The sequence below is a fragment of the Entelurus aequoreus genome, linkage group LG17 (assembly GCF_033978785.1).
Source record: "Entelurus aequoreus isolate RoL-2023_Sb linkage group LG17, RoL_Eaeq_v1.1, whole genome shotgun sequence".
Classification (NCBI taxonomy): domain Eukaryota; kingdom Metazoa; phylum Chordata; class Actinopteri; order Syngnathiformes; family Syngnathidae; genus Entelurus; species Entelurus aequoreus.
The window spans coordinates 15474596-15489306 of NC_084747.1; the positions used below are offsets into that span (position 1 = coordinate 15474596).

At 41.2% G+C, this 14711-nt stretch overlaps 1 protein-coding gene across 1 annotated transcript in view; it reads left to right on the plus strand.

Annotated features, from left to right (window-relative positions):
• The first annotated feature begins 4022 nt into the window (after window positions 1-4022).
• Window positions 4023-14711, plus strand: part of LOC133632512 (gastrula zinc finger protein XlCGF17.1-like) — a 30910-nt gene continuing 20221 nt past the window's right edge. Inside the window, exon 1 of the mRNA XM_062024976.1 lies at window positions 4023-4340. Within this exon, the coding sequence (XP_061880960.1) occupies window positions 4268-4340 (73 nt within the window). The 5' untranslated portion in view covers window positions 4023-4267. The remainder of the gene's footprint in view (window positions 4341-14711) is intronic.

The window sequence follows — 14711 nt, forward strand, 5'->3', positions numbered from 1 at the left end:
AGTTAAAACAGTGATTAGTGAGATAAAAGGTATACATTGCACTCCAGTAAAGTACATTGTGTATATAATTGTTACTATTATCATTGTTTAAATTGTTGTATTAGAGTGGCGCTGCTTCTGTTTCACCTCTGTCAGAAAGCAAACAAAAAAAGTGTGTTCTGTGTTGTCAGCTTCATAGAGAATTTGTTAGTCGCTCTTGTTATTATTGTCAGGTTCAAACACTGATGACATCTATTAAACAAGACAAGAAGCAAAGAATTAAACAGACAGAATTCAATTTGGCTCAATTTGAGGAGAGACGCCTGGACACTGTACCCTTGCACAGTGTCTCAGCACGCTCTGGCGAAAGATTGTACGCCACCTCTTTTTATTTGGACTTTCCCTGATTACATGGCAACAGCTGTTTCTAAGGGACATGGGTCATAAACAGCGTTGCCTTTGGTTACAGAACAGTTTAAAAGAAAGGTAGTAAAACAGTTCACAGAAAAGGTCGCCTTGAGGGGAGTCAGGCCCTGCTTCCTCTTCGCTTTTGTAGTTCTTGGGTCAAGACAATATATTTCTGTTGATTACAATAGATGAAAGAAACAGAACACCTTCATGTTGCTTCCCATCCTACACAGTGGAGTTTTACAAGCCTTCTTCTTGGTAGGTTCAAAGACCGCTTTTGTCTTCTCGCCGGGAACTCATTTCAACACAAAGTATTGTGATAACTTAGATACAATTATTCTAACAATTATGCACAACATTGAGCTGTCTTACTAAATCATTAAAAAGCAGTTGTATGTTGGTAAACCTCCCTGACTCCTTAAAGGGGACTTATTTTGCAAAACCAAATTGTTTCACCTGTCGGTACGTGTTTTTGTGTATTTGGGACCTGCGTAAGGCCCGGAAATGTTAAGTCAAACCATGAAGGCATGGCAGAGATGTTTATAAAACAATATTGCCTTCCTTCATACTTTCTCCAAACGCGCTGTTTGAAATTGGTCGGGGGTTGGGGGTGTGGTTATTTACAGCTAGAATTCACCAACTCCAGTATTTCATATATATATATATGTATGAAATACTTGACTTTCAGTGAACTCTAGCTATATATATATATATATATATATATATATATATATATATATATATATATATATATATATATATATATATATATATATATATATATAAATATATATATATATATATATATATATATATATATATATATATATATATATATATATATATATATATATATATATATATATATATGTGTGTGTGTGTGGGAAAAAATCACAAGACTATTTCATCTCTGCAGGCCTGTTTCATGAGGGGTTTTCCTCAACCCTCAAAAAAAATAAAAAATAAAAAATAAAAAAAATCTTCTGAGGATTGTGATTTATTCCCACACATACATATTACGCTCTACCACGGTATCGAGCACTATTTTTTGGATAATCTAATTAAGACATATATATATATATATATATATATATATATATATATATATATATATATATATATATATATATATATATATATATATATATATATATATATATATATATATATATATATATATATATATTTTTTTTTTTTTTTTTTTTTTATTCACATAGAAAGAAAAAAAATACTTGAATTTCAGTGTTGCGGTGGCTATCCATTAGATGGCAGTATTGTCCTGTTTAACTTCTCCGTTCATTGGGCAGGCAAGCTGTTTATATTGTGGGAAAGCGGACGTGAGAACAGGCTGTCCCCACTCAGTCTCAGGTCCACATTGAGCTGGAGGGGGCATGGCCTCCAGCTCCGCTGAATACCGGGAGTTTGTTGGGAGAAAATCTCTGCCGGGAGGTTGTTGGGAGAAACGGGAGGGTTGGCAAGTATGGTCTAAGCCCTGGGCCTCTGGAGAGCGGGTCCAGACTCAGGCCAAGGAAATAAAATTTAAAAAAATAAATTAAAAAATTGTCCGTATTTCCATATATGGTAGACATGCCAGCCCGCCATTGTAGTCCGATGCTGTCGTCAATGAGCTCCTTCTTTTTCTCTATCCTCTTGTTGTGGGGCAGACTGGCCCGTACATGCACATGCATCCTGCGCTGTTGCCATTTCTAATGCAAAGTAGCGTACAGTTCCAACTTGTATCAGTCAGTGGGCACGCTAAGCGCTAGAAACGACAACATTGATAACGGGACCGAGGCGCGTACATTAGACCGCCCACATAATGAACTGTCTATACCGCTCTCATTCAGAGGACTCAGTTTCCAGTCCGTGCAGGGCAGGATGCAGCAGGTGCTCGACCAATCGAGTGTTGTCTGTTTTTGCCTGTTATTCATTGATTACCTCCACCAAGAGGTTATGATTAAATGTGGTTTCCATATCTGTTAGTTAGCGAATATATAGATAAAAAGTCACGAGCAGATTTCGATTTGACTTTCAGGAAATGTCATTAGTCAGGTTAGGAAGTAGATTTTGGGGTGATCTGAGGGTTTTTGTAAAAGATTTTTTACTGTAGGGAGATTTGGGCTTTGCTTCGCTGGGCCTGAGCTCATCTAAGATGGACTGATACAAAGTGGAAAAGTGTTCTGTGGTCTGACGAGTCCACATTTCAAATTGTTTTTGGAAACTGTGGACGTCGTGTCCTCCGGACCAAAGAGGAAAAGAACCATTTTGTTATAGGCGCAAAGTTGAAAAGCCAGCATGTGTGATGGTATGGTGGGTATTAGTGGCCAAGACATGGGTAACTTACACATCTGTGAAGGCATCATTAATGCTGAAAGGTACATACAGGTTTTGGAGCAACATATGTTGCCTTCCAAGCAACGTTACCATGGACGCCCCTGCTTATTTCAGCAAGACAATGCCAAGCCACGTGTTACATCAACGTAGCTTCATAGTAAAAGAGTGCAGGTACTAGACTGGCCTGCCTGTAGTCCAGACATGTCTCCCATTGAAAATGTGTGGTGCATTATGAAGCCTAAAATACCACAACGGAGACCCCCGGACTGTTGAACAACTTAAGCTGTACATCAAGCAAGAATGGGAAAGAATTCCACCTGAGAAGCTTCAAAAATGTGTCTCCTCAGATCCCAAACGTTTACTGAGTGTTGTTAAAAGGAAAGGCCATGTAACACAGTGGTGAACATGCCCTTTCCCAACTACTTTGGCGCGTGTTGCAGCCATGAAATTCTAAGTTAATTATTATTTGCAAAAAAAAAATAAAGTTTATGAGTTTGAACATCAAATATGTTGTCTTTGTAGTGCATTCAATTGAATATGGGTTGAAAAGGATTTGCAAATCATTGCATTCCGTTTATTTTTACATCTAACACAATTTCCCAACTCATATTGAAACGGGGTTTGTACATTGTATTTGTATTGCACTTTAAATGTGAACAACAAATATCGAAGTGCTACAGAGTAAAAACATCATAAAAAGCATTAAAACAAGACAGTAAAAAAACAATAATACAAATTAGAATTACAATTTTTTTATTTTTTTTAAAGGTAGGTTTTTACTTGTGGATGGATCAATCAATCAATCAAGCCACTTTATTTGTATAGCACATTTAAGCAACATAAATGTTTCCAAAGTGCTGCACAACAATATTAAAAACAATATTCAAATAGTATCCTTAGCTCCACCAATGACTGAATAAAAACAAAAAATAAATAAATATAAAACTAATATAAATACAATAAATAGAAATAACAAATTAAAAAACACAGAGGACCACAGAGGACCACACAACTCACGTAGTGTTAAAAGCCAAAGAATAAAAGTGGGTCTGAAGACGAGACTTAAAATGGAGGTCAGAGTGTTTCAGAGTGTTCCATAGCTTAGGCCGACCACAGAGAAGGCCATGTCTCCCCTGGTTTTAAGTCTCGTCTTGGGCACCACGAGCTGGAGCTGGCTCTCGCACCTCACAGCGATAAAAGGTTTTCTATTTTTTTTAATCTAAAATGTTCAGTAGATACTTTTGCCAACCGTTGCCTTTATTTTGAAAAGTCTGCTGTCAGGTAGGGAACGGAAGTTGCTGACTTCTGGCGCATGCGCAATCTGATCAAGCAGCGGCAAAAGCGAAAAGACCAAGATGGCGGACTGGGTGACTGTCGTTTTTCGGAGAAGTTTCACATTTACGATCTTTATACATCTATAGATTTAAATATAGCATCAAATACGCCAGGATTTGTCTTTTCCAAAGCCCACGAAACCGAATTTGAGTTCGGAGCGATGGAGTGTTACCTGAAGTGATAGAACGTGGACGACTACTGCTATGCTAAGATGGCGACGTGCGGTAAAAGAGAACATGAAAGAGAATCACCAACGGAGAAAAAGACGAAAACTGCAGATGAAGGTGAGTGAGTCAAAGTTTCCAACAACGTCATTTTGGAGGCAATCGTGAGCCATGAAATTAGCCGACTTTGTTGAAGAATGTAAAGAAAGAGCCGCCATGATTGTTAGCTTGAAGAAGGCAGTGGAGTTCACATCAGAGGAGATGAAAGAATGCAAAAGTCAAATGAAGAAAGTGGAAGAGCAAAACAAGCGCTTGTGTAAAGAAAATAATGATGTGAAAGAAGAGATGTTGGGGAAGAGTAAGAGATGTGCAGTGTGTGAAGAGAAGACTGGACCACATGTCTACATCAACGTGCAGAGGATTGGAGGTCATAAAGAACAAAAATAATATGATTACTGTCAACTTTTGATTGGGAAGTTCTCCAAAAGTTTAAGTACCAATTATTGTCACACACACACTAGGTGTGGGGAAATGTGTCCTCTGCATTTGACCCATCCCCTTGTTCACCCCCTGGGAGGTGAGGGGAGCAGTGAGCAGCAGCGGTGGCTGCGCCCGGGAATCATTTTTGGTGATTTAACCCCCAATTCCAACCCTTGATGCTGAGTGCCAAGCAGGGAGGTAATGGGTCCCATTTTTATAGTCTTTGGTATGACTCGGCCGGGGGTTTGAACTCACAACCTACCCATCTCAGGGTGGATACTCTAACCCAGGGGTGGGCAATTAATTTTTACCGGGGGCCGCATGAGCAACCCGAGCACTGCTGGAGGGCCATACCGACAATATTTCAATGAAATTTTGCTCAAATTATTTTTTATATATATCGTAACCTAACTTATCTTTATACAAAAGCAGATGGCTTTTGATGGTTTTATTTTTAACACTTTCTTACACAACATTTCCTGATGTATAATACAATGCAAAAATTTCAATTTCTGTCACTTTATCCTGCATCCTCTTTGTTGTGAACGTAGCACGCCTGTAAGGTGATTGGCAAAGAAGGAGGAAGCGTTGCTGTTGTGGAAATGAGGAGTGAAGATAGACGTGCGTGTGGAAAGAACGAGATAAGTTGAGCTGTGTTAGTATAAGTTGCTCAATAAAAGTTTAAAAAGAGCATAGGGCTGGGCCATAAAACAATAACAATATATATCGCGATAGACATGTGATCAATATCAATAGAAAATGGGGTCGATAAAACGTTCGATAATTTCACTGAGTTCTGTTAGAAAAAAAATAGGAAGAAAGGCAGAGCCGGAACCGCACGGCATTCTGGGGGGTGTAGGCAGAGGAAGTGCTTTGGCCTCTCCACCTATCACGGCCGAGCCTGAACCGCAAGGCATTCTGGGAAATGCTAACAGGAAGAAAAAAAAAGCAACAACGGCTAGCTGACGACGAGGAGTGAAACGAAACGGGAATATGAGTGCGGCAGCACGAGAGGAAATTGTAAATAAAAAAGGAAACGTCACGTCACCCGTTTGGCAGTATTTTGGATTTTTTAAAATCCGATACGAATCAGAGTAACACTGTCTGCACACTTTGCAAGGTCGTCGTCCCGACCAAGTCTGGGAACATGACAAACTTATTTTAGCACCTGAAGCGCTCTCACCCGCTGGAGTACAGCAGTATCAAACAGCCACAACCATCTACATCAGCCGGTGCAAGTGGAACAGCACCGAAGCGGCAACACTCGATGGTGGTCTGTTGTTGCCGCAGACAGTATTACTCGGCAGCAATGCCATACGACAAAAATTCAAAACGTTATAAAGAAATAACGGATGCAGTGGTGTATCAATTAGCGAAGGACATGCTAGCGCTCAGCATAGTTGAGAAGTCTGGGTACAAGAATGTCATACACGTGCTCGACCCCCGTTATGTTCTACCTGGCCGAAAGCACTTTTCCAAGACAGCTATTCCTAAGCTTTACACAATGTGCAGGGAATCCGTGGAAAAGGAGATACTGAAGTTGGTTTGATTTTTCCATAAATGACTGAAGAGGGTAACAGGTTTGTTTTGTCACAGATGTTCAGACGCAAATTCATTCCGATGTTTACAATATTCTGTAAGACATGTTTGTTTCTGCTTGCTTAATGTGACTGTTATTTATTTGCATATATTGTTACCAATATGGCTTTAAAGCCTGAGTTGTACACTACTCATTTCTTAATTACAATACTTTGCACATTTTGTTGGATTAAGCATTTATTTAATGTCAATATTTGCACATCGACCAGTATTTTCATTTATCTGACTGTTTTTCATAATGCTGACCTCGTTCTAAAGGTTAAAGGTTATATTTAAAATAAAAGTATTTAAATTCAGCCTTTTTTCTCCTGGTCTTTATTTAGAATAGTTTTTTTTTTTTTTTATCAATAATTATCGATATCGACTGATATGAAACACTTATATCGTGATACATTTTTTAGTCATATCGCCCAGCCCTAAAAGAGCATCAGACTTGGTGTGCACTTCTTCTGGACGCTACAATTGGTGTCAGAAGTGGGATGAAATGCCTCCCAGTTCGCCTTGCCATCAAACCTGGGAGTCTCATTGAGGGCGGAATTCCCCCATGCCAAGCAGCGTGCGCTGCACCTGTCGATGCTGCCTCTCTCCTTCCTCCCTCTCTCTCTCTCTCCCTCTTTCTCTCTCCTGTGACGCTGCCTCTCTCCTTCCTCCCTCTCTTTCTCTCTCTTTGCGGCGAGCTCCTCACGTCCGGGATTCACACGGACATCTGCAGTGCTGCTGGCACCTTAAGTCCCCACTCAATGTCCTTTCCCTCCCGTTCCATCTTGACAAAGTCGCCAGGAAACATCGTAGCACGTACCTCCCGATGACGGAGCAGGCTGAGCACACAAGCAGCACAGTATGCACACACAAGCAGCGCCAGTATGCGCAAAGTTTTACTTCTGACACCAATTGTAGGGTCCAGAAGAAGTGCACACCAAGTCTGACGCTCTTTTTATACTTTTATTGAGCAACCTATACTAACACAGCTCAACTTATCTCGTTCCTTCAACACGCACGTCTATCCTCACTCCTCATTTCCGCAACTCAAGAACACAACATCAACTTCAGCAGGTCGTTACACTATATTCTTTAAACACAGCAACATGTGTACCACAAATTAAGCACACAGCTTTACCTTTAATTTCTGTAAAGAAATACTTGGCAGTCCATGTCTTGTTGAAAACACGGCGTTCGTCATCCACTTTTCTCTTTTTAGCGTCTCGGGGATAACCGGGCATCACTTGTCGCTGTGCACCTTCACTCACAGGTTACACACGGACATACGCCCTTTAATAACACTTTTCAAAATAAAAGCAGCACAGTTGTATTGCACGCACGACATAGATGTTTTTTTTAATTTATTTTGTAATTTGTGATTGCCGCTGCGCGCACACGCATACGTCCACACGGAAGTAATACAAATAACGCTTTTCAAAACAAAAGCAGCACCATTGTATTGCACACTCGAGATAGATACTTTTTAAAATTTATTTTGTAATTTATGATTGGACTCACGCGGGCCGGACAGGGACGTACAAAGGGCCGGATGTGGCCCGCGGGCCGCAGACTGCCCAGGTCTGCTCTAACCACTAGGCCACTGAGTACTCTACTGTTCTTGAATACTCACTGCAAAAGTGCTAAAGTGCTCTGCCATTTCCATGGCCACAAGGCTTAAAGGGGAAATTGAAGATAGATACGACAGTCGGGATCGCCATGCTATTTTAGGAGGGTATTGCGGTAGGTCGTGAGTTCAAACCCCGGCCGAGTCATACCAAAGACTATAAAAATGGGACCCATTACCTCCCTGCTTTGCACTCAGCATCAAGGGTTGGAATTGGGGGTTAAATCACCAAAAATGATTCCCGGGCGTGGCCACCGCTGCTGCTCACTGCTCCCCTCACCTCCCAGGGGGTGAACAAGGGGATGGATCAAATGCAGAGGACAAATTATACCACACCTAGTGTGTGTGTGACAATCATTGGTACTTTAACTTGTGGAGAACAAAAGTTGACAGTAATCATATTATTCTTGTTCTTTATTACCTCCAATCCTCTGCACGTTGATGTAGACATGTCAGTGTTTCCCACACATTCATTTATTTGTGGCGGCCCGCCACGAAATAACTACGTCCGCCACAAATAAAAAATACAAAAATTAAAAAATAATAATAATTTTTTAAAATGTTTTCTTGTCCTGTCCAGCTTCTCAGGCAAATCATATAGTTGATGTAGATGCCCATATAGGCTGTTCAGATTTACTTTACAAAAGAGAAGTGTAGGATACTTCTCTTGTTGCCTTATTTGTATTTGACCACTACTGTTTTCTGTTTATTTGTTACTGACTGTGGCAGGACACCTCTGCCTCTGTTTCACTTTATGTTGCTGGTAAATAATATGGTTGTAGTAGTAGGCTAAAGTTAAATTATTTAGTATGCACTAATTAAAGGGGCAGAGCTTTAAGAGACATTTTAACTTTTATATTTTATAAGATATATTTTTTGTAAGAACCACAATTAATAAATATATTTCAGTGAATAACTTATTGTTCAAATCTGTATATAAATATGTACATAAAGTGTTGTAATTATATTGTAAAATGGATGGATGGATGGATGGACGTTTAAAACAAAACTGTTATTATTAATTAGTAAGTATACATTTTTTGAGCCTTTTTAGAGAAAATCATATCATTGTAGTAAATTATGCAAATTGCTCGATTATGTCATGTTGGCCACGCCCATAGCCACGCCCATAGCCACGCCCCCACCGCCACAGGTATCTTGGCAGTTTATGGGAAACACTGCATGTGGTCCAGTTTTCTCTTCACACACTGCACATCTCTTACTCTTCCTCAACATCTCTTCATTCTAATCAAAGAATGTTACGGACAAAATTTAAATGATTTGCAATTTTCTTTCTTTTGGTGTTACAAAGTTAAATACATTTTGATAGGTGAATGTTCGGCACTTAAAGTGAAAGTTAAAGTCCCAACAATAGTCACACACACACTAGGTGTGGTGAAATTATCCTCTGCATTTGACCCATCCCCATGTTCACCCACTGGGAGGTGAGGTGAGGGGAGCAGTGAGCAGCAGCGGTGGCCTGCGCTCGGGAATCATTTGGTGATTTAACCCCCCATTCCAACCCTGGATGCTGAGTGCCAATGGCTCCCATTTTTTGCTGTCTTTGGTATGACTTGGCCGGGGTTTGAACTCACAACCTCCCAGTCTCAGGGCGGACACTCTAATCACTAGGCCACTGTCCCTAACGTCCTTTTTCAGTCCGCGCCAGACGAATTTTGCAGCTACCAGCCGCTGGGAAGGTGTCCTCCCAGGGTGGGAGAGGCCGTGGATCGAGTCGAACACCCGCCGCCTCCAAATGGAGGGCACAAGGGGGCCGTGGCCGACCTGTGGCGATGTCACAAAGGAGCGTAACCCCTGCGTCCTCAAATGGGACCTCAGACCACCGTAGCCCTGTTGGCTGCAGCCTTCAGAGCTTCGGCTTGGTCAACTGCCATTCGTCGGCAATAAAATTTGGCGACAAAGTCTTGACGTCATCACTCGTGTTTCCCCGAACTGCACCGCCCACTCGCATCAACGTCGTAGGTAAATACCTGTACAGTTTTGGAATATTTCCTACTATTTTTGCTAAAAAATATGAATACCTCGCTCATTTTGCAAAGCGGATCTTGTTTTTAATGACACTACACCTGTGGTACTGGTACGGGAGCATTCAAAGCAGAGGAATGTCGTACATCTGGAGGATGTGACCTCAACTCTGTAAGAATGTTGGCTTGTGTCAGACGAAGTTACATACGGGTGTAGTTGTGTCATTACGTGCTAAAAGCTGTATATAATACATGATATTTAAAATACTCTGGAAAGTTAGCGACCTCTAGGCATGTGCGTAAATGTTGCAAACAGCCTCTTTTTGTGGGGTCCACTGAATTTTTCAAGGACTCAAATCATCACCTGTGGGTTCGAGGGACTCACAACATTCTGGCATGTGTATAAGTAGCATTATGATGAGTGATGTAATTGCATGTGATATGCTGTGATGTCAGCAATGTTATGCAACTGATATCACGTGTAGCTCAGTACACGGCATGACGTAGTATTACTTGACTATAAAAGCGGTGGGACAGAGATGTTAAATTGAAGTTGCATTAGGCCTTATGATAGCACTGTGTTTGTTTGCGTTTTTTTACAATCACAATATTTATCAAATATCGGCATCATATCTCATCATGTATTCATGAAGTGCCTCATAGTGATGTAGTGAAGAGATTTCCTCACACCAAACAAAACATTGAAGGAGTGAAACAGTGGAGAAACTAGTGAAATGCACAACAGTGGATGTTTTACATTTTGGAATGGCGAGTTTTGATATGTTGAAGATATTTTCTCAACAAAAACAATCAACTATTGATGATGTGATACAGTCATGGAAAAAGAGGCGTGGCTCTCAGTTCATAGCATCTAATAGATAGAACTCATTGGTAAGTGAGTCAGCATGTTTTAAGACGGCCACAATCATTCCAGTGCCAAAAAAACCCACAATCTCCTCCCTCAATGGTTACCGCCCCGTTGCACTCACCCCCATCATAATGAAGTGCTTCGAGAGGCTGGTAAAGGAATATATTGTCTCCAGACTTCCCCCCACATTCGACCCATACCAGTTTGCTTATCGCCCTAACCGCTCCACAGAGGATGCCATCTCCTCTGCACTCCACCTGAGCTTAGAACAACTGGAAGGAAAGGACACACAGGTGCGGATGTTGTTCCTGGACTTCAGCTCAGCATTCAACACCATCATCCCGCAGCACTTGGTGAGCAAACTGGCCCCCCTTGGATTCAGTACCCCCCTTTGCAACTGGCTGCTTGACTTCCTCACAGACCAGACCCCAGTCTGTGAGAGTGGGCAACAACACCTCCAGTGCCATCTCCCTGAGCACCGGCTCCCCCCAGGGCTGCGTCCTGAGTCCACTGCTGTTCACGTTGATGACCCATGACTGCTGCGTCAGGTCCACTACTAACCACATTGTGAAGTACACGACAGTAGTGGGCCTCATCCGTGACAACAATGACATGGACTACAGGGAGGAGGTGAAGCATCTGGTTGACTGGTGCAGAACCAACAACCTGGTCCTGAATGTCAACAAGACCAAGGAGATCATCGTTGACTTCAGGAGGCACCAGTCCAGCCACGCTCCACTCTACATCAATGGCACAGCAGTGGAGATAGTAAGCAGCACCAAGTTCCTGGGGGTGCAGATGACTGACAATATAACCTGGTCCCTACACACCGGAGCTCTTGTAAAAAGAGCTCAGCAGCGCATGCACTTTTTGCGTCGGATGAAAAGAGCACAGCTCCCTCCCCCCATTCTCACCACATTCTACAGAGGCACTATAGAGAGCCTGCTGACCAACTGCATCTCTGTCTGGACTGGAGCCTGCAGTGCCTCAGACTGGAAGTCTCTCCAGAGAGTGGTGAGGACGCCGGAAAAGATCATCAGGACTCCTCTTCCTCCTATCCAGGTGATCGCAAAAAGCCGCTGCCTGACCAGGGCTCAGAAAATCTGCAAAGACTCCTCCCACCCCCACCAAGGACTATTTTCACTGCTGGACTCTAGAAAGAGGTTCCGCAGCCTCCGAAGCAGAACCTCCAGGTTCTGTAACAGCTTCTTCCCCCAAGCCGTAAGACTCTTGAACGCATCATAATTAAATTATCCCCCTCAACTCCCCCCCAAAATGGATTAACTCGCTGGAATAAAAAAGACAATATAACATACATCCATAAACGTGGACGCATGTGAAAAAGTGCAATATATTTATCTGTACAGTAATCTATTTATTTATTTATATATCTTTGTATATATTTATTTATTTTATATATATATATATATATTTATTTATTTATATATGCACCTTATTGCTTTTTTATCCTGCACTACCATGAGCTTATGTAACGAAATGTTGTTGTTTTCTGTGCTGTAAAGTTAAAATTTGAATGACAATAAAAAGGAAGTCTAAGTCTAAGTGTTGTTGGATATTTACATATTTTCGATGTAGGAAATGCCTTTCCAAGCATCTTAAAAATGGTAACATCTCTTGAAATTCAAAAGCCCCAAAAGGGCCCTGTTGACCTAACTGGGATCCCTGAGCTTTTTTCCAAAATGGAAAAAAACAAAATGTTGTCCTCAAAATTCTACAAACGTTACGCCCTAATGACAATGTGAATTTTTTTGTTTTCATTTTGCAAATTTATTAAAAATAATATTAAAAAAAAAAAATCACATGTACATAAGTATTCACAGCCTTTGCTCAATACTTTGTTGATGCACCTTTGGCATAAATTCCAGCCTCAAGTCTTTTTGAATACAAAGCCACAAGCTTGGCACTCCTATTTTTGGGCAGTTTCACACATTCCTCTTCGCAACACCTCTCAAGCTCCATCAGTTTGGATGGGAAGCGTTGGATTTTATCCAGGATGGCTAGGCAACAGTAGGTCAAAAAAGGTTTGATGGTTGTCCAGGTTTGGGCACCATATGAGAGAATAGGTATGATACACCGGTCAAATACCCGCCTCTTCAAGGAAATGGGGAGATTAGAGTCTCGGAAGATGTACCTTAGAGACCCAAACTTTACCCAACCCATCTGGATCCTTCTCTTAATTTCCTCGCTGGTCTCATTGTTGAAAGTGATTTTCTTCCCTAGATATATGTAATGATCTACTGTTTTTGTCCTTTTCCTTGTGCGGCTACTTTGGAGTTTGGGTTGTTGTTGCTCATCAGGACTTTAGTTTTCTTTATGTTCATGTTGAGGCCTGTCTTGCTACTCTCCTCTGCAAGACCATGAATCATTTCCTGTAGTTCCTCGGCAGTGTGGCCTTGGATAAGAATATCGTCGGCGAATCTGAGATGGCTGATATATCCAGCATTGACTTAGATTCCTTTGTTGCTCCGGTCAATATTCTTGAATGCTTCCTCCAAACTGCAGTGAATAGCTTAGGTGACCGAAGATCTCCCCGTCTAACTCCTCTCAGGACTTTAATCGAGTCATTGACAATATCAATCAATCAAAGTTTTATAAGAATTTTTGGTGTGAGCTCCCTGTATAATACTTTGAACATTTTGATATACTTCTCATCGATATTTGGCTTTTCCAAGGCAGCCGGAAGGGACTGGTGGTCAAGTCTGTCGAAAGCTTTTTCATAATCCACGAAGCCTAAACACAAGTCGAACTGATATTCTTTTGACTTTTCAACCGTCTGGCTTAGTACATGCAGATGGTCGGATGTTATAAATCTTGGTCTGAAGCCTGCTTGCTCTCTTGGTTGGTTGTTCTCCTGCTGCCTTTCTATGCGGGCAAGAATTACTCTGGTAAAACTCTTGTAGGGTTGAGGTAGTAGGGATTTTTTTTTGGTCTCTTTTCTTGAATATGAGAGAGACTTTGGACTCGTTCCACTGAGATGGTATTTCTTCTTCATGTAACATCTTGCTGAATAGAGCAGTTAGTTACTGTAATGAACTCTTCGTCCCCAAGGCTCAGAATGTCTACGTTTGATTGGTCCTCACCAGGGGCCTTCTTTAGGGCTTGTTTAACTTTCTCCGGTAGATTAGGTGGCGCATCCTTTGATCTACTTGAGCAATCTTCTCAAGTTCTCCAATTTGGTTGATCACCACAGTTTAGAGAGCTATAAAAATCTCTAACTATTTCGCAGATTTTATGTTTGTTGACACTTGTTTCTGTTCCGTTGATGTCGGTTATGCTGGACATGAGTTGCCTTCCGCGTTGCATTTTTCTATTTATGATTTTTGGGCTTTTGTGTTTTTCCAGGACCTCCAGTACGATCTTTGTTTGGTGCTTTCTCTTCCGCTCGCGTTTTCTCTTGCGTATTCTCTTGTTGAGTTGTGTGTACTCTACTTGATTTAGAGGTGAATCTTGCCTGTGTGGTTTCAGTCATTTCCTCTTGTCATTCAACTATCTGATTTCATTCTTCTCTTGGTTTTCTACTGTTGTCTGTGTTGGTAAACTCTGCTGGTTTCTCTGCTATCTCCAGTGTTCCCTTAACCACTTGGTCATATGTGTCATTCGCTGATTGGTCCATCACTAGATCCAGTAGTGGGACAAACCGGTTCTTTAGTTCTAAACTGAATTCCTGCTGGTGATATGACATTCTTCTCTTCCTAGATTTTTTTCACAATCTTTTGCCTTTCAATTTTCTTTTCAAACCTCACTTTGGCTCTTACTAATCGATGGATCACTTTTAACGTAATCTTTGGGAACTGTTGCAAGATCCATTAGTACATCCCTTCTATCACTTATGTTGTAATCAACAAGGTTATCTGTTGTTGCATTGGGGCTCTCACACGTCCAATACCTACTCTTACATTTCTTGAGTGTATTTCCAATGACAAGGTGCCTGTTTG